This window comes from Mytilus edulis, chromosome 4, assembly GCF_963676685.1.
Source record: "Mytilus edulis chromosome 4, xbMytEdul2.2, whole genome shotgun sequence".
NCBI lineage: Eukaryota > Metazoa > Mollusca > Bivalvia > Mytilida > Mytilidae > Mytilus > Mytilus edulis.
The window spans coordinates 84,849,212-84,875,664 of record NC_092347.1 but is presented as its reverse complement, the minus strand read 5'-3'; the positions used below and the strand labels follow the sequence as shown (position 1 = coordinate 84,875,664).

Here is a 26,453-nt window from a genome sequence, read left to right as displayed (position 1 = left end):
ATAGTCTGCTTGAATGGTATATGGTACATTAAATCTGTTCACATCAAACATACTAAAGAGATATCTATCATTACAAGGACAAAACATATACAATGGTATAAAAAAAGGAAAGAGTTTTGTTTACAAATCTGATCGAAATAAATAAATATTAATAATTCAAATATCCTCCAGCTTTTATTATTATTCATTTCTGAATGAGTTATTAATACAATTAGTAAACACATAAATAATTGATTTGGATTAGTAAAAGTATCATGTTCACAGAGAGAGAAGACCAAACAGACAAATATCATATTCTCAAGAAGTGAAGATGAAGGAATGAAATATCCTGTTCACAGAGAGAAAAGATCAAACAGACAATATATCCTGTTCAGAGAGAGAGAGGACCAAACAGACAAAATATCCTGTTCACAGAGAGAGAAGACCAAACAGACAAAATATCCTGTTCACAGAAAGAGAAGACCAACAGAGAAATATCCTGTTCACAGAGAGACAAGACCAAGCAGACAAAATATCCTGTTCAGAGAGAGAGAGGACCAAACAGACAAAATATCCTATTCACAGAGAGAGAGAAGACCAAACATACAAAATATCCTGTTCAGAGAGAGAGAGAGAACCAAACAGACAAAATATCCTGTTCACAGAAAGAGAGAGAAGACCAAACAGACAAAATATCCTGTTCACAGAAAGAGAAGACCAACAGAGAAATATCCTGTTCACAGAGAGACAAGACCAAACAGACAAAATATCCTGTTCACAGAAAGAGAAGACCAACAGAGAAATATCCTGTTCACAGAGAGACAAGACCAAACAGACAAAATATCCTGTTCACAGAGAGAGAAGACCAAACACAAAATATCCTGTTCACAGAAAGAGAAGATCAAACAGACAAAATATCCTGTTCACAGAGAGAGAAAACCAAACAGACAAAAAATCCTGTTCACAGAGAGAGAAAACCAAAAAGACAAAAAATCCTGTTCACAGAGAGAGAAGATCAAACAGACAAAATATCCTGTTCACAGAAAGAGAGAAGACCAACCAGACAAAATATCCTGTTCACAGAGAGAGAAAACCAAAGAGACAAAATATTCTGTTCACAGAAAGAAGATCAAACAAACAAAATATCCAGTTCACAGAAAGAGAGAAGACCAAACAGACAAAATATCCTGTTCACAGAGAGAGAAAACCAAAGAGACAAAATATCCTGTTCACAGAGTGAGAAAACCAAACAGACAAAATATCCTGTTCACAGAGTGAGAAGACGAAACAGACAAAATATCCTGTTCACACAGAGAGAAAACCAGAGACAAAATATCCTGTTCACAGAGAGAGAAAACCAAAGAGACAAAATATCCTGTTCACAGAGAGAGAAAAGCAAAGAGACAAAAAATCCTGTTCACAGAGAGAGAAAACCAAACAGACAAAAAATCCTGTTCACAGAGAGAGAAAAACCAAACAGACAAAAAATCCTGTTCACAGAGAGAGAAAACCAAACAGACAAAAAATCCTGTTCACAGAGAGAAAACCAAAGAGAAACAAGAATTTGTCCCCAGTTACTTACACAGATGCCCCACTCACACTATCATTTTCTATGTTCAGTGGACTGTGAAATTGGGGTCAAAACTCTTATTTTTGCATTACAATTAGTAAGATAATATCATAAGGAACATGTGTACTACGTTTCAAGTTGATTGGACTTCAACTTCACCAAAAACTACCTTGACCAAAAACTTTAACCTGAAGTGGGACGAACGGATGCATGGACGAATGAACAGACAGACAGACGGATGGACAGACGAACAGACATACAGACCAGAAAACGTAATGCCCCTCTACTATTGTAGGTGGGGCATAAAAATATCCTATTCATAAAGAGACAACACCAAACAGACAAAATTTCCTGTTCACAGAGAGAGAGAACCAAACAGACAAAATATTCTATTCACAGAGAGAGAAGACCAAACAGACAAAACATCCTGTTCACAGAGAGAGAGAAGACCAAACAGACAAAATATCCTGTTCACGGAGAGAGAAGACCAAACAGCCAAAATATCCTATTCACAGAGAGAGAGGACCAAACAGACAAAATATCCTGTTCATAGAGTGAGAAGACCAAACGGACAAAATATCCTGTTCACGGAGAGAGAAGACCAAACAGACAAAATATCTTGTTCACAGAGAAAGAAGACCAAACAGAGAAATATCCTGTTCACAGAGAGACAAGACCGAACAGACAAAATATCCTGTCCACACAGAGAGAGAGAGGACCAAACAGACAAAATATCCTCTTCATAGAGTGAGAAGACCAAACAGACAAAATATCCTGTTCATAAAAAGCATGACCAAATATCCCTTTTACAGAAAAGGCAACACTAAAAGGCTGACCAAATATCCTTTTTTGTTCTATGGTCAGGTTGTTGTCTCTTTGACACATTCCCCATTTTCATTCTCAATTTTAAAATATCCTGTTCATAGAGTGAGAAGACCAAACAGACAAAATATCCTGTTCTTAAAAAGCATGACCAAATATCCTGTTTACAGAAAAGGCAACACTAAAAGGCTGACCAAGTATCCTTTTTTGTTCTATGGTCAGGTTGTTGTCTCTTTGACACATTCCCCATTTTCATTCTCAATTTTAAAATATATCCTGTTCACAGAGAGAGAAGACCAAACAGACAAATATCCTGTTCACAGAGAGAGAAGACCAGACAAAATATCCTGTTCACAGAAAGAAGATCAAACAGACAAAATATCCTGTTCACAGAGAGAGAAGACCAGACAAAATATCCTGTTCACAGAGAGAGAAGACCAAACAGACAAAATATCCTGTTCACAGAAAGAATACCAAACAGACAAAATATCCTGTTCACAGAAAGAAGATCAAACAGACAAATATCCTGTTCACAGAGAGAGAAGACCAAACAGACAAAATATCCTGTTCACAGAGAGAGAAGACCAAACAGACAAAATATCCTGTTCACAGAAAGAAGATCAAACAAACAAAATATCCTGTTCACAGAAAGAGAGAAGACCAAACAGACAAAATATCCTGTTCACAGAGAGAGAAAACCAGAGACAAAATATCCTGTTCACAGAAAGAAGATCAAACAAACAAAATATCCTGTTCACACAGTGTTCTAGGATTTTTTTGGCACCTTGACTTACCACGGGTAAGATCAATAAAAAAATTACTTACCCACATCTAAAAGTTAAATCCGCCAACCAATGCGGACGCCGGGGGTCTGGGGTAAATGATGCAAAATCCTGCATTCTAGCCATTTCCTGGCACCTTTTTCATGCTTCAGAAAGTACCCTTTTTTGTGATGTCAAATGATGTTTTGTATGAAGCAATGATGACTAAAGTGTATTGAAAAGTATTTGAAATATATGGCTTAATTGTAACGGCTTAATTGTAACTATATACCTATACCACCAGAAAAGTACATTGAACTATAACAGTACTTCACTGACTTTCATACCAATAATCCACTGTAAAAAAAATAAGGGACTTACATGCAACTCTTTTTAAAAATCAGACATGCTCTTTATAAAATACTGAATATTTTTCAGGCTGATTCACTGAACATTAATGATTAAGGATAAGATTTTAAATTTAAAAACTTTTATGACATGCTTTAAATTATATGTTGTGAAGTTTGTCTGAACAAAGCTGGATTCGGATACGATTGAATTTTGTACAAAATTTAAAAAAAACGATTTCTTACTAAATTTGACAAATATGTTATAGTTATTACTATGTCATTTATTAAGAGCTATAATAAATGCAACTGTAAGTTTATTTTCCTCCGATGACAAGAAAAAAAATCGTTTATGTCCCGATTTAACCACCAGTTATCAATCCGGATTTTCCGATTTTACCGACACCGTGACCGACTTTTAGAATGATAGGAGAAGAATGTGGTCTCTTTTGCGCTTGATTACACCTAGTAAACGAGTGCTTGAATAAAAGCGCCGATAGACATCGACAAAATGTTCGATCTTTTTTTCAAAGTTTTTTCTCGTGATTTAATAAAAATAAAAAGCAGATATGGGAAAATTGAAGAGGATCGGGAAATTTCAAGAGTTTTTCGGCTTCCCCGAACTTGAAAATTGACTTACCACCGGGTGACAAAGGCTAAAAAATGACTTACCCGTTGTCCTAATCCACTTACCCCGGGTAACGGGTAATGGGAATCCTAGAACACTGTTCACAGAGAGAGAAAACCAGAGACAAAATATCCTGTTCACAGAGAGAGAACCAAACAGACAAAATATCCTATTCACAGAGAGAGAAAACCAAACAGACAAAATATCCTGTTCACAGAGAGAGAAAACCAGAGACAAAATAGCCTGTTCACAGAAAGAAGATCAAACAAACAAAATATCCTGTTCACAGAGAGAGAAAACCAGAGACAAAATATCCTGTTCACAGAGAGAGAAAACCAGAGACAAAATATCCTGTTCACAGAGAGAGAACCAAACAGACAAAATATCCTGTTCATAAAAAGCATGACCAAATATCCCGTTTACAGAAAAGGCAACACTAAAAGGCTGACCAAATATCCTTTTTTGTTCTATGGTCAGGTTGTTGTCTCTTTGACACATTCCCCATTTTCATTCTCAATTTTAAAATATCTTGTTCATAGAGTGAGAAGACCAAACAGACAAAATATCCTGTTCATAAAAAGCATGACCAAATATCCTGTTTACAGAAAAGGCAACACTAAAAGGCTGACCAAATATCCTTTTTTGTTCTATGGTCAGGTTGTTGTCTCTTTGACACATTCCCCATTTTCATTCTCAATTTTAAAATATCCTGTTCACAGAGAGAGAAGACCAAACAGACAAAATATCCTGTTCACAGAGAGAGAGAAGACCAAACAGACAAAATATTCTGTTCACGGAGAGAGAAGACCAAACAGCCAAAATATCCTATTCACAGAGAGAGAGGACCAAACAGACAAAATATCCTGTTCATAGAGTGAGAAGACCAAACGGACAAAATATCCTGTTCACGGAGAGAGAAGACCAAACAGACAAAATATCTTGTTCACAGAGAAAGAAGACCAAACAGAGAAATATCCTGTTCACAGAGAGACAAGACCAAACAGACAAAATATCCTGTCCACAGAGAGAGAGAGAGAGAGAGAGGACCAAACAGACAAAATATCCTGTTCATAGAGTGAGAAGACCAAACAGACAAAATATCCTGTTCATAAAAAGCATGACCAAATATCCCGTTTACAGAAAAGGCAACACTAAAAGGCTGACCAAATATCCTTTTTTGTTCTATGGTCAGGTTGTTGTCTCTTTGACACATTCCCCATTTTCATTCTTAATTTTAAAATATATATCCTGTTCATAGAGTGAGAAGACCAAACAGACAAAATATCCTGTTCATAAAAAGCATGACCAAATATCCTGTTCACAGAAATGGCCTTACCAAATATCCTGTTTTCAGAAAAGGTCTGACCAAATATCCTTTTTACAGAAAAGGCCTGACCAAATATCCTATTTACAGAAAAGGCCTGACCAAATATCAAATTTACAGAAAAGGCCTGACCAAATATCAAATTTACAGAAAAGGCCTGACCAAATATCCTGTTTACAGAAAAGGCTTTGCCAAATATTCTGTTGACAGAAAGGTCTAACCAAATTAGCAAAAAAGCATATCAAAAGTGGACAGTAAATGATCAAATTGTGTATGAAGTGTCTGCAAATAGCCAATTAGTATAAATACATATTTAGTTTCATGATATGTCTTCAATTTAGAAATCTGTACCATCTCCAGCATGGCTGAATCAAAAACTGTTAACACAGAGGCATGTCTCACTACCTTACTACAACCTTTAACAACTGTTAATGTGTAAACACAGAGGCATGTCTCACTACCTTACTACAACCTTTAACAACTGTTAATGTGTTAACACAGAGGCATGTCTCACTACCTTATAACAAAATTAATCTTTAACAACAGTTAATGTGTTAACACAGAGGCATGTCTCACTACCTTATCACAACCTTTAACAACTGTTAATCTGTTAACACAGAGGCATGTCTCACTAACTTATCACAACCTTTAACAACTGTTAATGTGTTGACACAGAGGCATGTCTTACTACCTTACTACAACCTTTAACAACTGTTAATGTGTTAACACAGAGGCATGTCTCACTACCTTATAACAAAATTAATCTTTTACAACTGTTAATGTGTTGACACAGAGGCATGTCTCACTACCTTACTACAACCTTTAACAACTGTTAATGTGTTAACACAGAGGCATGTCTCACTACCTTATAACAAAATTAATCTTTAACAACTGTTAATGTGTTGACACAGAGATATGTCTCACTACCTTATCACAACCTTTAACAACTGTTAATGTGTTAACACAGAGGCATGTCTCACTACCTTATCACAACCTTTAACAACTGTTAATGGGTTGACATCATAAACTGACAAGTCTTGCTTCTACCTATTTTGACCAGGTGTGACAAAAAATGTTTTAAGTGGTCAATATGAAATTGTTTCTACTAAAAGGATATTGTATAGATAATTGATTTTTAAAAAGGAAAAGTTCTGTAATCAAACATTCCACAAATGAAAACCAAAAAATCTTTGTGATTACGTAGTAAAAGTATTTTTAAGGAAGAACTTCATTTCCTCAATTTAATGCGTAATTTGTGGTAACACTAATGATATGGGCCAAACCTTTATCCCTTATTATTTTCATAATATTGATTTCATAGTTTTGAAATATATAGTCATGAAACTGACATTAAAAACATATTAAGTTACAATGTACACAGCTTTTGTCCTTAAGCACAATGATAAGGTTCAATTCTACTACGTTGGTTTAAATACTAACAAATAAAAAAGATTAACGGAATGCAGGGATCTATAATATATATAGACAGACAAACATGATGACTTATTATAAATCACTATAATACAGCCCCCTTTGAAACAGGAAATCAAAACAGTTTTTAAAAAATTATGTTTTAACTACAACTTTTATCAATGAATACAAAATACATATAAAGGACTACAAACACCAATGTCTCTTTATTTTTAAGAAGTTCAATGAAATTCCAACTGAGTTACACAGTATTATTCATTTTCTTTCAATCTTGACTTCTTAACGCATTTTAAAGGCCAATATTTATTACATGATTTTTATGTATCACAGTCAATGAACTTTTGTGATATGTATCTGACAAGAGTAATACAAGTACACTGTTGCCCTCTAAAAAATAAAACGACGTAAATCTTTACAAACTGTAAAATCCCATTTTATACACTCCTTTTGTAAATTCCATGTCAAGATATGACTATCTGATCAATATAACAAGGAAATATTTTCAATTTACCATGTTTAAGTGAAATTAAGGCAGTCTGGTAACACATTCAAGATTTTAATAATTGATATTAGAGAATCACTGACCAAAACATGCTATAAAATTATATGTAAATGAAAAGAGTTCATTGTAGTTTATTTATTAATTCTATGTTTTTAGAAATTTATTTATTTGTTTTATTTATTTATTTATTTTTCATTTATTACTGTAATTTCAGAAATTATTGCAATGTTTTTATCATTGCGAAAAATGTGACAGGGTTATAATCGCAATAATTTAAAATCATATTTAGATATTTTTTACATGAATTAAACAGAATTTTTCTCAATAATGCAAAAATTAAAATCGCATTTTGGTCTAAAATGACAAAATCGCAATAACAAATGCACGCAATAATTTCTGAATTTACAGTATATATTATAAAGAATGTCCATTAACCAAATTCATCAAAATTTTATGTGAATTGGTCAAATTTCATAAATAATTATGACTGAAACTCCCTAAAATTTGGGATTACATTCATAACTATCAATAATAGATTTCACTTCCTTCTTTCATCAATACGAAGTGATGTTGAAAACTTTAGTCATGGAAACTATGAAAACATTCAAAATAAATCTAATTCTGAGGAAAAGACATGACAGAGATGGATGGACTTTGGACTAACTTTCTATTCTTCTTGACTGAAACATCAGTTATTTCCAAACAAACTGATTGGTTCGTGTGTACTGTTATCATCAAAGTGATCAAACCATCCACATTTTACAAGAGGATTTCATAAGAGTACACACTTCATCAACTTTTTGTTTCTACAATTAATTTTAAATTTACTCACCATCAGAGTGCTCATCAGAGCCCCTAGCAAAGGAACCTTTATTAGTATGTGGACCACTGTATGTAGCATTGTCGTAGTAGGCCAGTCCACCAGAAACCATTCCATCTTTTCTTTCACCATTCTTTACACCAGGATCACTCTGTGAGTACCAAGAATTTGCGTTGTTAGTATAATCATGGTCAGGAAGATGCAGCTTATGGACATTATACCAGGAATTCTGATATAAACAAAAAGTCATCATGAAATACAATGTATATGAAATAGAATAGTTTATGACATATAATACATATATATTTTTTTTGTATCTTATTCAACATGTTTAATGATTACCAACATAAGTGGTTTTGGAAACAAGGAGTCCTTAAAAATGAGGAAAGTAGAACGGGAGAGATCCGTTTGCGCCAAAAATGCATCCTTTTTCGCCACAACTTTTTTTCTCAAATGCTACGTTTGCGCCACATGTTTTAAAATTAGATTGTTTCATTTGCGCCAAAAATAAAACATGCGATTGCGCCAGTTTAAAGAAAATTACTTCCTTTCTCCTTTATTCGGACTTGGAACCGGCAGTGTAACACGGCACATGTTTCCTTTTCTAAAACATATTTTTATTACTGCTGCTGCATGGGTACTTCCCAATTTAATGTATGTAGTAGCTTTTAACTTCTTTTTATTGTCCAAAAACACAAACATTGAAGGATGAAATCCATAAAATAGTTAATAATAGTTCATAATAATAATAAAGCCCATACGCATGGTGGAACAAAGCTCTGTGTCATCAACATTTGTGGCTAAAACATAAAGAGCAAAAACTTCTATTTTCTATATTGGCATATCTTTGTTAAGCAAAGCAATAAGTTTTATTCTCTCTCTGTACATTGACTGTCTAATGCTGCTTAAGTCATTTAATTCTCTTCAGAAACTCATCTTTATGATGAAATATCTCCTAACATGTGATACCTTTTGGGGCAAAAATAAGAATACATCTATAGTAATCATTAATATTCATGATAGATATATGTACAGGTAAATTGGCGCAAATGAGTTCTGAATATTGGCGCAATTGATACATTTTGAAAATAAAATTTGGCGCAAATGATACCCCTGAAAAACAGTAATTGGCGCAAAAGGACTGCTGCCAATAGAACTATAGCTATACATAAAATTTTGATACATATTTAATTACAAACAATGATTATATCATTTGAACTCTGATAGATAGTTGTGTCACTGGCAATAATACCACATCTTAGTACTTATTTGTATGATACATAGATGTATATATTGTTATTTCACACATGTTTAATACCGAATATATGATGTTTTAATTCAAATGATGTCTGATTCTTCAGTTTGTTCAAAATTCTGACCAGTTGAACAGTTTGGTTTTATATAATAAATTGCAATTTGGTCAGAATTGTGAATGAGTTGCAATAGTCAGAGAGCAACACTAACAGTCAAGTTACTGTAATGGTATAATGAAAGAACATTTCTGAGCATGCAGACATACCCCATGCTGGGCACTGGGCAAACAATCATAAGTTCAAAGACTCCTAATTCCTAACAAAGTAAACTGATTATGATTCTTGTGGATAAGTACATCTAAAAATCATGTTCTCATTAACTACAAAGCTTCATTTATCTTTGTTTGTTTCTGGTTTCAGATGATTTGGGCTAACAAATGAATGCAGTAGTATATTTAGGTCAATCTTCTAAGTTTAAGGGAGCATAATCATTAGAAAAATAATAAATCATAATTTCTTATCTATATGTACATCTACATTGAGAATGAAAATGGGGAATATGTCAACAACAATAATAACAACAACCCGACTAAAGAGCAGAAAACAGCTGACAGGCAACCAATGGGTCTTCAACTCAGCGGGAAAATGTCTTTATTGCCAACAAAGTTTCCAATTGCTGTGAAGTTTTTAGGCAAGGAGCACATCGCAAGTCTTCATAATAAATCACCATGCTGCTAGTTAGATGGCTTTCATTTTGTTGTAGTGAAAACCATTTAAAAAGGATGTCATTACTGGACATCATACTTATGTTTATTTCAAATGTAGCATTAAATAATTGTTTTGGAAAGCAGAAACACATGCCACAAAAATAATGTTTAATCCTCTCTTTAAAACAAACAAAAAGATCTTTCTAGACCATGTGTACAATTGTTAATTTTTTTTTCTTAATTTTCATGAAGAACAACATGTGGTTAATGAAAATGTGTTTTCCATAATAATTCAGTAAAATTCCGAAAAAGAGAAATCAAATTATAAACTGTTATTCACTTTCCACGTGAAAAAGTAATAAAGTTTCCAGTAACAATCTAAATTCTCTGTGTATACATGTGTATTTAATAGTTCAATTATATATTATACATGTATATATTAGTAATCTTATTATTTGTCTGTAGAATCAAATTAATAAGGGTGGACATGGAGCTTGCAATGCTAAATATCTGGTTCTTGCTGGAAGGGCATTTCAATTCAAATCAATATTTTATTTAAGTCTAATCTCTCAATAATAATTAATACAACATTCAATTAAAAGTAACATAAAGGGCATAATTGAGTTTACAAATATAAGGGAATTAATTATGAAATTTTTTAAACAAGGAGACAATCTAAAAGTACAAACCAAATAATGCCAAAACACACATGCTCATTGCTGCCAGCTTCTTAAAATCTCAAAAGGGCATTTTTTGCACATGAGAACCTTAAAATGCATCTTGTATACATATCATAGGTGCTATCAACTGAACTATTTTAATGGGTATATATGTGGTTAAATACCCTTTTAAGCTCCTTTAAATGTATTCCTTGTGCTATTCAGATCAAAACTAAGGACTTTGGTCAAAAACTCTCATCTGGGAAATCCCCCTTCAATGGGTATTAAAGTTAGCAGGTTTGCATGAACGTTTTTCTATAGATAGTTTATTTTCAACAACAAAAAAACAAGTCTAAAACACCAAATCACAACAAATAACAGGATTAGCAGAATACAAACAATATTAAATATAAGTTTATAATATAAAAAATTTGTGCTTTTTTACCTGAACCTAAAATGAAACAAGAGTGCACATGCTGTTTTAATTATTATTGGATTCATGCTGAAAGTATGTAATACGAAGGTTTTACTACAAGTATCACATAAACTTAACATTGACCAATGAACCATGAAATTGAGGTCAAGGTTATTTAAATCCTGCGTGACAGACATCTAAATGGGCAACACTCCTTTTGCGCCAATTACTGTTTTTCAGGGGTATCATTTGCGCCAATTTTATTTTCTTCAAATGTATCAATTGCGCCAGTTTTCGGAACTCATTTGCGCCAATTTACCTGAACACATATTGATCGTACATATCAAAGATTAATATATATTTAGTATCATTTTTGTCTGAGGGGAAATCTTGAATTATAGCTCTTCATCTTTTATATAAGCTTTGGATTTCAAATATTTTGGCTTGGCCACGAGCATCACTGAAGAGACATGTATTGTCGAAAAGCGCATCTGGTGCAAGAAAATTGATACCGTTAATTTTATTGCACATACACATAAGACAGACCCACAAAAGTTAGAGCGTCAAATACTACGAACAGCATGCAAAAGAAAAGCTATGTACAGAGAGAGAAGATAACTGTTCTTTGCCCAACTAAAAAGTTCAGTAGAATTTCAAAAAATTTAATTGAGGTATAGTGATCACAAATAAAGAAGAAGAGTTTGTTTTAGTAAATGATATTGATAGTGGCATTGTTATTCTCGGTTGTGAAGCTAACTTGAAATATCTTTGTATGCGGGGCAGAAGGTGTTTTTGCATACAATACATGGATTCAGGAATGGACATTTAATTTGTATTCCACTTTTAGATTGCCTTTTGCCATCTAAATCAGGAAACTGTAATAGAAAAAAATTTCTGTGTTTAAGGAATGTTTTTCTTTAAATTGGCGCAATCGTATATTTTATTTTTGGCGCAATTGATACCATGTAATTTTTAAACAGGTGGCGCAAACGTAGCATTAGAGAAAAAAAGTTGTGGCGCAAAAGGACGCATTTTTGGCGCAAACGGATCTCTCCCTCTAAATGTACATCTTACAATCATTCAATACATTAAATATAGTTGACCTATTGCTTAAAGTATCTGATTAACTGACCAAAATTATAAAAAAAAAAAACCATTATAATTGACCAATGGACCATGAAAATTAGGTCAAGGTTATATAAATCCTACCAGACAGACAATGGTTCCATACACTAAACATAATTGATCTATTGCTAGTAATATCTGAGAAATAGACCATACATATACCACAAAAACAAAAAATTGACCAATGAACCATCAAATTAAGGTCAAGGTCAAATGAAACCTGTCAGTTGGACATATACACCTTACAATCCTTCCAATTACACCAATATAGTTGACCAGCTATTGATTATGGTATCTGAGATACAGACTTTACCATGTAACTTTAACCTTGAACACTAATCCATCAAATAAGGTTGAGGTCAGGTAAACTCTACCTGACAGACATGTAGATGTTGCATGGCACCTATATACTAAATATAGTTATTCAAATTACTCATAATAAGAGAGAATTTCACTTTACAAAAATAAAATGTCACTGAGCTATGAAAATGAGGTCAAAGACAATGGACATATTACAGAACATAAGGTATCTACACACAGGTATGAAACCTCCAGATCATGTAAATTTTATAAAGGGCCATTTGCAGTGTTTTAAGTAATATTTGGAAAAAAATAGTCTGATTAATCATAATGTAATATATTGTGCTATTGTATACATGTACAGTTCTTCTATTCAGGTTACAGCCATGGCTGTCTTAGACTGAAGGCATTGTGACATGTAGATCACCAGTGAATAATTTAAAATATAAATGATCCAAATAAGACTTTTTATTTGTAAAATTACCATAATTGGTGCTTATATATCAATAAATAAAAGATGTGGGGTATAATTAATGTCAAAGAGACAAATATCAAACAAAACACATCTAGGGGTCATTTTAGGGGCTTATACATTTTTTTTTACATTATATGACAAGTTCCTAAATCCAAAAGAATGCGCTATCATTTAATGAGCTCAAAGTACTGAAACTTAACTGATAATAAATATTTGTGTAATTCACCAAATATTGGCTGCTGTACCACTGAGTAGATTTCATACAGCTATTTTTCAAGCAGCGCAAAAAGACATTTACTTGTGCAATATCAAAAGTAATTTGTGCAGTTTCAAAACAGAAAATCTACAAATTAGGGAAATGATATCAATCCATAAAAAAATACCAGATGCAATATTTAGTTATGATGTCAACATAGCCATTACACATACATGATACATACACATAAAAGTTAAAAGAAGACAAAAGTCAACTTTTAATTTAATTAAAGCATATTTCCAGGTTACTATTTAAAATTTACAATGAAAGACTTCTCTTTCATTTGAAATGAAGAGAATAAGGTGTCTCAACTGTCTAGGCCTTAAGGTGACCTTAAGTTGTCCATTTAGACTCTGGTGGAAAGTTGTCTTATTGTCAATCATACCACATCTTCTTATCTTTATAGGGGTACAAATGAAATGGCAAAAAAATGGTTTCATTTGGGGTAAACAAGTTAAAAAGCTGAATTTTGTGCAAAACATAATTTCAAGTAAGGCTTTTATAAAATCACAGAATTACGCAATGTAAACCTTCAGACAATCATTTCAATTTATAAATAGCAAATACTCGTGAGAAAAAAGTTCACCAACTTTGTACATACTTTAACACATACATGATATAACTAATCTATTCAATATACAAAAGGTATTACGAAATCCTTACATATTTATTACCATTTATGTAATTAAATAACCAACACTTTCTCTAAATGTATGCTGCTTTAATTGTACACTACAATTTAAACATTTTCCATATAACTATTTTAAGATTAATGCCCATCTTTTTTTGTGAAATTTTTTCCACTGAAAGAAGAATTACTTTAAGTTACATTTAAAAATCTAAGTTACTGTATTATTATAATCAGTGTTTAACTTGTCATAGGTAAACTGTGGTATACATTGTTCATGGTTTTCTATAATTTTGTTATAATCACTGATGTAAAAAAAAAACCAGTAATTTTATTTTAGTGTTTAAATGATTTTTCTTTCAAAGCATAGATAATGGCAGAAGAATTGTTACAATCACTGATTTATTATTCAGATTACGGTTTGGGATATTCAAAAAGAAGACAAATTCTGCATAGTTTTAACTACAATATTAATTTATTCATATTTTGGAACAAAATATTTTCTGGAATCATGTCTTTGACAGGAAAAGATCTTGAATTACACACTCCCTTGTGACATGTATGACATTGTACAAATGTTGTATCTCTTTGTACTTTTGTATGGAGGGTGACCAGTTAATGAGATTTTTATTTCCCTAATATTTTGTGCAGTATATATCACCACTTTTTTTCTCATTTGTTCAACATTTGTTGGAAGTGAGGATGTCTACATTTTGGTCATGAGGTGATGAAAGTCACATAGCAGACATTTACTTAATTACCCTATCTGGGAACTGGTGTATTACTATGAATATATTTTAAACAGGTAATATTATGATTCTTACTAAAAACTGATTTTTTATTAATCAACTAAATTATCTTTATCAAAAATCATTTTTAAATTAAATTTTTCATATGATTTTACATTTCAAACATTTTGTATAGAACTTAGAAAAATTATCAAAAATTAAATGTAGTTGTAACTATTTCTAATATGATTTAAAACTTAATTATTGTCAAATAGAAGATGCATCAATAAGATGAGTAACTTCAGACTTCTAATCGATATGAAAATGTTTGATTTCCAGGGTTAATATGACAAATAACCTTAACAATGTTTGTACAAAACTTAAAACTGTTATCAGCATACCTATCTAAATGATTTAAAACAGATGTTATTCACTAATAATTCAATTCTGTCTCATTATGACATTAAGGCCTGGCCTAAAGTTATTTTTAAGGATTGATCAAATAATGACTACATATACATGATATACACATTTCCTTTTTTACACCAAAAATCAAATAGGTTTTTTTTCTTTTTTTTCTGGGGGGTGGGGGGGGGGGATTAGTGAAAAAAACTATGTTTATCTTTTAAAACAAAAAAGTTATGTATTTCTGTTGAATGGAAAAATATGTCCTGGCACAAATACCAAATTTTTTAGCAAATGTAAAAAAAATATAAAATTTGGACCTCATTTTACCATGTTTACTCAAAAAGTAGCACATGAAGGTATATTTTTTATTACATATTTCATATTTGATTTAATCAGGCAAAAAATAGCATATATGCAAATTGTCAGCAAAATTTAAATAAGGGATCAGCAAAATTTAAATAAGGGATCATCAAAACTGTGTTGTTTGTCCTTTTAAAATTGCTTAAACCTAATTAATAGAACTAGTTTGAATAATTAAAGTGGTTTTTTTCTGTTGTTCTTTTTTAGAAATTTGGCATAATTACACCCTCAATATACTAAAAATAACTGTAGTCGCCATCAAAGCAATCTTAATCTGTATTTTGTACACTGTAGCATTCCTGTAGGAAACAATGGGAAACTCGATGAAAACAGAGACATATATGTGTATATATATTTATCCTGCAATTGGGTGTTCTACTATACAGATACAGCCCTACAGATATCGCTATGCTGTATCTGTATACTATACAGATATCGCTTTAAAGCTCCGCCCACTGCCGGACTTAGTATTGTATGAACCTGCGTGACCTCAGAATGTGTATTGCAGTAGCATTCCAATGACGTATTTTTTGCGAATTAACGATTTCTTTTATACGTTCTGTTTATTTTCAAACATTTCTTTAGAGCAATAAGAATCACACAATTTTTCTCATAACATACACACATGAACAGCAGTATTTTCTACGATGACAACTATCGATTTCAAGACTTAAATGTTTATGATTGTGTAACAAAAACAACCATGTCAATTTCAGCATGCATGTTTAGTGAATGTCGAGTCTGAAGCGTAGGACAACTCGTACACTCTTGTTTCAAATTGGACAATGTTTTGTTATTTGTTTTTACTGTTGAAATTAGTTGTTATGTTAAAATAGATAATTATTCACCTTGAGCGATGTATTATTATGTTGACCATTCGAGAATCTTTTTTGGCGAACCTGTCTTCAGCTGAATGTGTGATTACTGTATCGTATCACTACACGGGCCTCAAGGGATTTCAAATCGAAAATAAATGCAAAACATGTGTTTTTATATCTTTCAAAACACAAATAATATACAGAATCAATTGCAGGATAAAGACAATAACTGATTAGTGACTTTAAATATCAGCTGTATTTGTACTCGGCTCGAAACAGGTGTAATAGCTCGCTAAAAGCTCGCATACACCTTGTTTCCTAGCCTCGTACAAATACAGCTGATATTCAAAGACACTAAACAGTTATTGTCTATGTCTCTGATGAAAACAAGACAATCCCTCAAAAATATCATTATGGTCTCGTGTTTTTATCTGTTCTTGGCATGCGCTTACTCATTACTGTTGGATGCTTTTTGAAATTCGTGATAATTTTTACACCAAGGTTTCAATAATAGATCTTTCTTTATAGAGATCAGCATCTCAGTTTTTTTAGTGTTCCGCCTATTTACTGTATCTGTACTATGACCAGCCAGCTCATCTTTGAAAAAATTATCAGGTACCAGTCAACTTATAATTCATGAACCGTTTTTCGGTATTTATATGAACTGTTTCCGTTCTCAGAGAAGAGAATATGCTGTTAATATCATTTGCTAACTAATGCTTTATTTATACAAGTATTGTCTAGATTATATAATGTTTTGAAAATTCTATATAATTTTGTGTGTACTACTAATATGTTAAATCAAGGATTTGTATTTGTATATACAAATCCTTGGTTAAATTAATGAGTAGTCAGTGCAAGGATTTGTATTTGTATGTACAAATCCTTGGTTAAATTAATGAGTAGTCAGTGCAAGGATTTGTACGTATACATAGTAACCTTCCGCTTACTATACTGTACAGGGGCGGATTTAGGCGGGGGCGTGGCGGGCGTGCCCCCCCCTAAAATTTGCAAAGCATGGGTTGTCTTCTAACTTATTTAAAGATCAGAAGAGACCATTTCATCTTTTTTAACATTGAAAGTATATAAAACAGTCAGTTTGACAGAGTCAACGTTATTATCATTTAACTGACCTACGATTTATTTAAGTTCTGTAATATGTATATCATATACCTAAAAGGAAGGTGTCAAACACGGAGCTGCGTTTGATGACAAATGAAATAGGGTTTTAGCAGTTAAAGTACAAACAATTGTTACATTGTATTTGCGGTTTTATAATCAATTTCTTTGATAATCGAATTTCTAAAGCATCCCTAACGGACTTACTCACTTTCACAATTTCATCATGGCACGGGCCAAGAAAACAGTCAAGGTGAGATTCTTTCTTAATGTAGAAATACTGTTTCGAGCGAAAGGTTAGTTCATAATTTGTATCTCTAGAGCTGTGTCTTTATATATTTCTTACTTGTAACCTGAAAATTTTTCCGAATTATGTACCGCATTATTACATGCATGGGATCCTCAGAAAAAAAAAACATAACAACGTAAATGCATCTCATTCTGATTTTATGTGGTTTGTGCCGAACACAGTATATATAAAGTCTGGCACGACCTCCGAAAATCAAAAAAGTAAAAACAGATATAATATGAGAGGACAATTTAATTCAAATTCACGGAGAAAAGTAGAAATTTTCGTTTGCCAAATCTAAAACAAGTATTGGTCAGGTGAGCTGTTTTGATCTGTCTCGTCTCACCTTGCTTCCGTCGGTCCGCCCGTCTAGCTGTCAACTCTTCACATTTCCATCGTCTTAACCAAGTTTGTCGCGGCTGGTGTTCATGGTGTTATGGAGTGGTAAAATAACTCTAATGTGAACCGATTTCATTTCACATTATTGAAAGCATGTACAATCGGCTTTGACACATTGACCGGCGATGTGCAAACAAGGGTAATTTCTTTTTGTGATGTTTCTGTATTTCTGTTTGTCACAACTACCAGCGCCATGTCTTTCTTCAAGGATTAGTTGAGATATTTATTACCTGATATTGCTTTATAGATCATCTTACAAAAAGTGCTGGTGTCTTTATTGTAGATTGGTTTGCATAGGAACACAGAATCAAAATAAAATGTTCACATGGTCTTCAGATTCTGTTTTTAGGGCTGCAGCTTTATGACTGTAGCTTTATTAACTCATAGTATGCAAATGAATCTCTTAGTGCGTAAGTAAGGGGTGTTAGAAGATTGTTGTAATTTTTTCTAATTTGTAGGAGACCTTGCCATCATAACTTGAAGTTCTACGCGGAAAAGGAACACACATATATATATATACATATATATTGTTTTACATCTGTCCGTCCATTCGGTAGTCAGTCACTAGTGATTGTATAATGTTGACAGGGTGGATTTAGGCGGTTTCTGCTAGAAACTTTAATTTCTCGCTAAATTTACCTCAGAATAGTTCGTAATACCTACACTGTACCCCTTTAGAAGAATATTTCAATAATTTTACCTCAAAATTTTTTCGCATCGCTCCGCTCGGCGAATATATAATTTGCACCCCCTAATCTGAAATCCTGGATCCGCCCCTGATACAAATCATTGGTCAGTGACATATGTGTGTGTGTGTGTGTGTGTATAATATATATATAATATAATAGTAAGAGATATTTATGTCTCTGGTAAAATATAATTTCCTTACTATTTCAACTCATTTTCACTGATAGTGTGTTATGTTTTCTTGCTAATATCCATGCGATTTCATCACAGGCGCCTAAATTGACCCCCTCTTGTCTATGCATGTAAGGCCTATCAATTTAAAAAAAATATCAATGTATAACTGATCATTTATTTTCAGTACATGGTATATGCACTATTCGAGTTACTAAGATTAAGGAAGAAGGAACTTTACTGTGCCTTTGTCGACTTTGAAAAGGCCGCCTAATTTGATTTTATACAAAGAATTTTTTTATTATTTAAACTGTTAGAGAATAATATAAATGGCAAATTTTTCCGTATTATACAAAATATGTACGAAAATGTAAAATCACGCATTATATTTAATGGTGAGAAATCAGAGTTATCTACTTGTGAAATGGGTGTAAGACAGGGAGAACATCTTTCCCTTGCTCTGTTTGTATTATTTTTAAATGATTTACAGCATTTTTTGGAAGGCAAAGATGTACTTGGTGTAAATTTTATTAGTGCGGATGACCTCGAACACGAGTTAACAGTATTTTAAAAAATATTTATGTTATTATATGCGGATGACACTGTGATGTTTTCCGAGAGTAGAGAAGATTCACAAAACATGCTTAATGAATTTGATGATTATTGTGAAAAATGGCAACTCAAAATAAATGTTAACAAGACAAAAGTTCTTATATTCTCCAAAGGGAGACAACCCAAAAATATTAGATTTGTTATACAGAAGAGAATAAGAAATTGTAACTGAATATAAATACCTCGGTATATTTTTGCTAGAAGTGGTTCTTTTTTAAAGACCCGAAAATATATTTGTGAACAAGCTACAAAAGCAATGTATGGTATTTTAAAATAAAAAAGTGTAGACAAAACAGTTTGACTATACTGGAATGTCAGTTATACATGTTTGATTAGATAGTTTTACCTATTCATCTTTATGGTTCGGAAATTTTGGATTTGAAAATTTTGATTTGATAGAACATTTAAAATTTTCAAAGCTTGTTTTACATTTAAAACAGAGTACACCTAGCTGTATTGTTTATGCGGAATTGGGTAGATATCCTGTAATTGTTAATGCCAAAGTTCGTAAAGTTAGTTTCTTATGTAGATTACTATGTGGCAAAGAAAGTAAAATTTCATGTCTTTTACATAAACTATTTTTTATCAATTTTCAAACCTATGGTCTTAAATGTAAATGGACATCATTTGTAAAAAATGTTTTTGATACCTGTGGAATGTCAAATATCTGGTTGAACCAAATGTTGGATAAATGGGTAATTAAAAGTATTGAGTTGAAACTTAAAGACCAGTTTTTGCAGAATTGCCTAAGCGAAATTAACACTACTCCTGAATGCTTATGTTATAGAATTTTTAAAACTGATATTAATGTAATTGTTTATAAATTCTCTGTAACTATGTAATTTGTAGTTTATGAGAAATAAAATTCATTCATAATTTTATTGCAATAATTTGTATAGTATATACACTGTGTTTGAAACTAAAAATGCTGCAGTTTCACAATAAAAACAACACCAAACGCGTTTTTACATTTCTAAGTGTCTAATGCCTAAAATCACATGTTTGATCATACTGCAGTCCACATGGTCCATTCCCATGCCGGTCATGGTAACTAAATGGGGTACTCATGAACACTGAGATATATATGATGTTATAATGGTGGTGGTCATGATTTTCAAAAAATACTTGAGTCAAGGGACTGTGAAATTTCCCCGCGAGCTGCTATTTGTTTTTCGTCATACTACATGAAGCAAGTTGTCCCCAAAAGAAACAGCAAATCATTTGTGATATTTGCTAAGGAATTGCTTACGACATGCATACTGAGAAGGGCGTCTTATAATGTCGATTTTAAAAAGCTCACTAGAGCTTGTGTTACTTTGTTAACTATATATCGACAATAAATAAAACTTTGATTTGATTTGATTTAGTTGATGGTACAATTGTTACAAATTCTATCGTCGCTTAGCGAGAATATTTTGATAAAAAGATGAATTGACAATGCAATATGTTGATTCTGTTCAATTTGTTTTTAATTCAAACCCTCAAAAAATTCAAAATGAAATGAATATAAAAATAATGTTAACAGAACGTACCAAGGTATAGACATGCTACGCGTGAGCTATGATTTAAAGTATTTTGATATCATAAGTTCATATATATCTGCAGTTCATTGAATATATGTTACAAAAAAATCAATAATAATTTACTCAAGGGCGTCTAGTTAATTCAAATGGTTTTGTGATTGTGAAAAATATTTTAAGCTTTTGTATTTAAAGTATATTACAACTTTAACAGAAGACGTTATTATATAACAGCAATTAAACATTTTTAATTTCTCATTTAATTATTATTGGGATATTATTATTATTATTAATATTGTTATCATTATTCAGTATTGTTATTATTTCTATCACTTAACTATATTTTGAGTTTACTTAAAATTTATTCTGCCGTTATATATATTTGAAAATCAACTGATTGAGACTTTTTACAGTCCACCCGATAATTAGGATGGTTCTTACAACACTACATCATAAGTCTGAACAAACGGTCATATAATCTTACCTCAGCGTGATTGAACCGGTAACTCCCCGACATTATTAGTCCACTGTACAAGGAGGTTGTTTCTCCTAAGTTTTTGAATGGTAGTATTTAGTCACTAGAAGCTGAGAGCCTTTTAATCCACACACACTATAAACAAATCGTTGTTTTGGTATGTACCTCTACATAATCATGTCTTTATCATATAACTTTGTTTCGGATCAAAGATTTTAGAAATTTAAACACAGTTTAACTCTCCGTTTTGTGCGTCTTTCACAAACTGAGGGTAAAAACAGGCACTATAATATGATACTGATTTCAAAAGAGTACAGTTCACGTTAGCAATTTACGGGTAGACCTTGTTTATCTATTAATTATTGATGGTACAAGTCGATATTTTCTTTTCAGGTGAAACAGTCTGTGTTGAATAATAAAAGCCCTGGAGATTTATACGGTTATCACCTGTTAAAACTTCTAATCGGAAAATCAAGAACTTTATAGTTTGAATAATAAAATTTCAATATTTAAGCTTTTTATCGTTAGAAATGATATTTTCACATTTTTTCAAACAATTGTCCCTAACTGGACATATTCGATTTGATGCGAATTGATTTTATTATTTCCCCATAAACAGTGAATAACTTCTTCACGGGTGTCATTCATTTTAACGAGAGAAATGATCGTGAAAGAATATCTAACGACGGTCAAGTATTGAGAGACGATCGTGAAAGCTCTGGTAACGGATCGTGACTGTTATCAAAGGTGCCAGGATTATAATTTAGTACGCCAGACGCGCGTTTCGTCTACATAAGACTCACCAGCGACGCTTATATCAAAATAGATGTAAAGCCAAACAAGTACGAAGTTGTAGAGCATCGAGGATCCAAAATCCCCAAAAGTTGTGCCAAATTCGGCTAAGGTAATATATGCCTTGGATAAGAAAATCCTTAGTTTTTCGAAAAATTCAAAGTTTTGTAAACAGGAAAATTATAAAAATGACCATATAATTGATATTCATGTCAACATCGAAGCGCTGACTACTGGGCTGGTGATACCCTCGGGGACGAAACGTCCACCAGCAGTGGCATCGATCCAGTGGTGTAAATAGTTATCAAAGGTACCAGGATTATAATTTAGTACGCCCGACGCGCTTTTCGTCTACATAAGACTCATCAATGACGCTCATATCAAAATAGTTTTAAAGCCAAACAAGTACGAAGTCGTAGAGCTATTGAGGATCCAAAATTCAAAAAAAGTTGTGCCAAATACGGCTAAGGTAATCTATGCCCTCTACCCCTTCGTATGGTGTTTACATATCTCAATTGATACGTTATTTTCGTGCTTGTCAAATTCAGTCATACGGACTTCATATACAGGAGTGTGCTCCCTACGCAGAAACTGCTCCAACAAAGTTATGAGGAGGACAGATTAAAATTGACACTCCGTAAACTTTACGGACACCATCACGAATCGATTGATCCATACGATGTGTCTTTGTCCAAACTAGCTAAGGACATTTTCACCGCATGTTATATTGTGGTTTGTCATTACGTCGTCTAATCTTTGAATTACCGAACGTGAATGTTTTGCTGGGTGTGAATTCGCATTGCTATAAGACGTGTTACGGTACTTTTCTGTCCCAAATTCATGTATTTAGTTTTGATGTTATATTTGTAATTCTCATCGGATTTCGACAAATGTCTTGACGTCTTTTCGGTTATATTCATGTGTTATGGTAAAGAAAATTAATCACCGCCTTCATTTATTAGATGTGATTTGGTTCAACGTTATTTGTACGATGTATTACGTAAGCAGTTTGATTCAGAATTCTCATCGAATTTTGTCTTATACTTAGTTCGTTTCTGTGTGTGTTACATTTTAATGTTGTGTCGTCATTCTCTTCTTATATTTAATGCGTTTCCCTCGGTTTTGGTTTGTGATCCGGATTTGCTTTTTTTCTATCGATTTATGAGTTTTGAACATCGGTATACCTCTGTTGCCGTTATTTATAAGAAAATCTTAAGTTTTTCGAAAAATTCAAAGTTTGGTAAACAGGAAATTTATAAAAATGACCACATAATTGATATTCATGTCAACACCGAAGTGCTGACTACTGGGCTGGTGATACCCTCGGGGACGAAACGTCCACCAGCAGTGGCATCGACCTAGTGGTGTACATAGTTATCAAAGGTACATTGTTATGTCATTTCAGATTTGAAGAAATTTTTTAAACTGACTATACTGTTTTACAACGAGCTAAAAATTAGAGAAATGCATTGCTGAACTATCCCGAATACCACGCGGCTTTAAATTTAAAACCCCAATACTTTTATCTGATAGCAATCGGTTTATTGTTGGGTAACACCGTTCAAGACAGTCCTTACTAGAATCCTGATGCATCTCTGAGTCATAGCGTATGAATTGGTAGACTTTGATCGATCGATGAATTACTAAAGCAGTCAAAAGACTTTACATCATCATGTTTTACCTTTTATCAGGAACGGACCGAACCTGTTATCTTACCATGACAGAAGGACAGCTCATTAGACTTCAACACCAAAACAATGAGACTGTAAACACTTTACAAAAGAAACAACAATTTACCATTGGGTAACGCCTATCAAGACAGTGAGTTGTTATTTCTAGAATCCTGGTATATCTCGGGCGTATGCATTGGCGACTTCGATCGATGGATCGAAGAAATTACTGAAGCAATCAAAAGACTTTTCATCATGGTTAGGAACGGCCCGAACCTGTTATCTTACAGATCATTAGACTATAACACCAAAACAATGAAACTACATATAAACACTATACTAAAAAAATACAAGATTCCGATAAAAATTGCTGAACAATATCAAGGTGCTTAAAAATAAGTTTATAGATTTATAAATCCGAATAATGTAAATCCAAACTCAGGACCAAAACGCGATAATAGCACGATACCACTGAATAACATGTGACCAATGTTTAACATAGGACGACAACGGTAATATATGACATATTTGTGACAAGGTATCATATCAACTGCTAAGCCATACAAAGCAAAATCTTATGAGAGAAACATCTCGGTGTAATGGGATTTTAATCCACAATCCACTATGCTATGGTTGAGCAGCTATTCTAACATATAACAGTGTTAACTCACAACCAGAATGTTTACTTGACATCAGTACAGCTTAATAATAAAAAATATAAAAACTGCAAAATAAACAAGAAATAAAAGTAAACTGAAATACTTCAACCATCTATAGCATAAATGATCCTTAATGTTAACTTCAGTCCAGAAACCCCGTTAGTACAAATGTATCATCAATGACAAAATATTTCCACCAGCATGTAACATCTATCACACACAAGGATCATCGATACTCTTGTTAAAAAAAAAACAATGAAACGCAGGATGGACTCCTGATAGCTACAAAAAAGTTTATAAGCTTTGAGGTACCATAACTGAAAACAAACTTTGAAATAATTTGGACAGGAGCAAATAACCTCTGCGCGTATGGTCATTCTGTTATCATAAAAAATCTGTCAATAGTGCTTCATAAGTAATCTAGGCTTACTCGTGGGGTGATGTCTTCAGCCTTACAGAATGGAATTGGTCAGATCGAAGAAAATAATGCGTTAAAATTGTATGATATGTCCATGGTCAAACAAAACCGAACGCTAAAGAACAGAACATGCAGAAAAATCCAACCCATGCCGTAGACTTTCCTGATGGCAATGGATTCACACAATTTAACCCCATCTGTTTCAACCTGTTGGTATGCATGCATGTTAGCAGAACAGCCGTGTAAAGTTTTCTAACTCTACGTAGTGTTGTTGCTTTATATGGAGTCAATAGTTTTGAATTATACTTTTGTGAATACAGTTCATCACAAATTGTATAAGCATGTCAGCATGTCACAGTCAACCACATTATGATAGAGCCCATTCTTTAAGTTTTCCAGGTATGATTTTTTTTCTGGGGGTAACTTTCACGTTTATGCTTAGGTCTTCTGCGTGAAAAAATCTAAATCTTCATCTGCTGTATTATAAAATGTATCTTTTTGAAGATATATTCTTATTGTGTCTAGACTTAACTATGTGTAGGCAATATGTTTTTGTTAATAGTTTGCTACTTATTTTCTCCTGGTTTCAAATTAATTGGCTTGTTTCCTGTTCATTGCCAGACTTTATGAGACACAAAGGATGGTTTTTCTTGTATTTGGGGGTATTTCAATGTCTGTTTGTTGGACTAGTATTCTCAGTTGCAAGTTGACGCTATGGGATTTGGAAGTCTAACGATAAGTTGGTTCTTATCATGGTCATTCAAAAAGATAGCGTATTTTGGTCTATTGTCAAACGGATTGGTGCTGTCCCAATTAAAGTGTAGACTGCTGTGTTAGCTACCTGACTGTGTAGGCCCTGTAATGGCCTTTAGTTTTCCATTTGGTTCCATTTCTTTTTTTTAATTGACACTTAACGTTTTGAATTTCCCTTAGAGTTTTTTTTTTTTATTTTTTTTTTCTCCATACATGCCGTAGAGAGTGGTCCGTCCTATTTTCATAATTTCTATTCATTTCTTGTTATACCTAGGTGTTTTGGAATTGTACTTCTACCTTGCTGTGATCTGTCAATAGTGACTACACTTTACTGCTTGGTATTATTAATTTAATTAAAGCATATTTCAAGGTTACTTTTTAAAATTAACAATGAAAAACTACTCTTTAACTTGAAATGAACAGAATGAGATATCTCAAATGTTCTAGGCCTTAATGTGACCTATAATTGCTCATTTAGACTCTGGTGGAAAGATGTATAATTGTCAATTATACCACATCTTCTTATCTTAAAAGGGTACAAAAAAATTACAAACATTGGTTTCATGATGGGAA

The 26,453-nt window shown here is 32.7% G+C and overlaps 1 protein-coding gene across 1 annotated transcript in view; it reads right to left on the bottom strand.

Moving 5' to 3' along the window:
* LOC139520825 (uncharacterized) overlaps window positions 1-21,765 on the bottom strand; it is a 175,480-nt gene extending 153,715 nt beyond the window's left edge. The window contains exons 1-2 of the mRNA XM_071313797.1: window positions 21,598-21,765; window positions 8,197-8,413 (exon numbers count right to left, since the gene is read on the bottom strand). Of these exons, the coding sequence (XP_071169898.1) occupies window positions 8,197-8,413; window positions 21,598-21,630 (250 nt within the window). The 5' untranslated portion in view covers window positions 21,631-21,765. The remainder of the gene's footprint in view (window positions 1-8,196; window positions 8,414-21,597) is intronic.
* Between the last annotated feature and the right edge of the window lie 4,688 nt (window positions 21,766-26,453).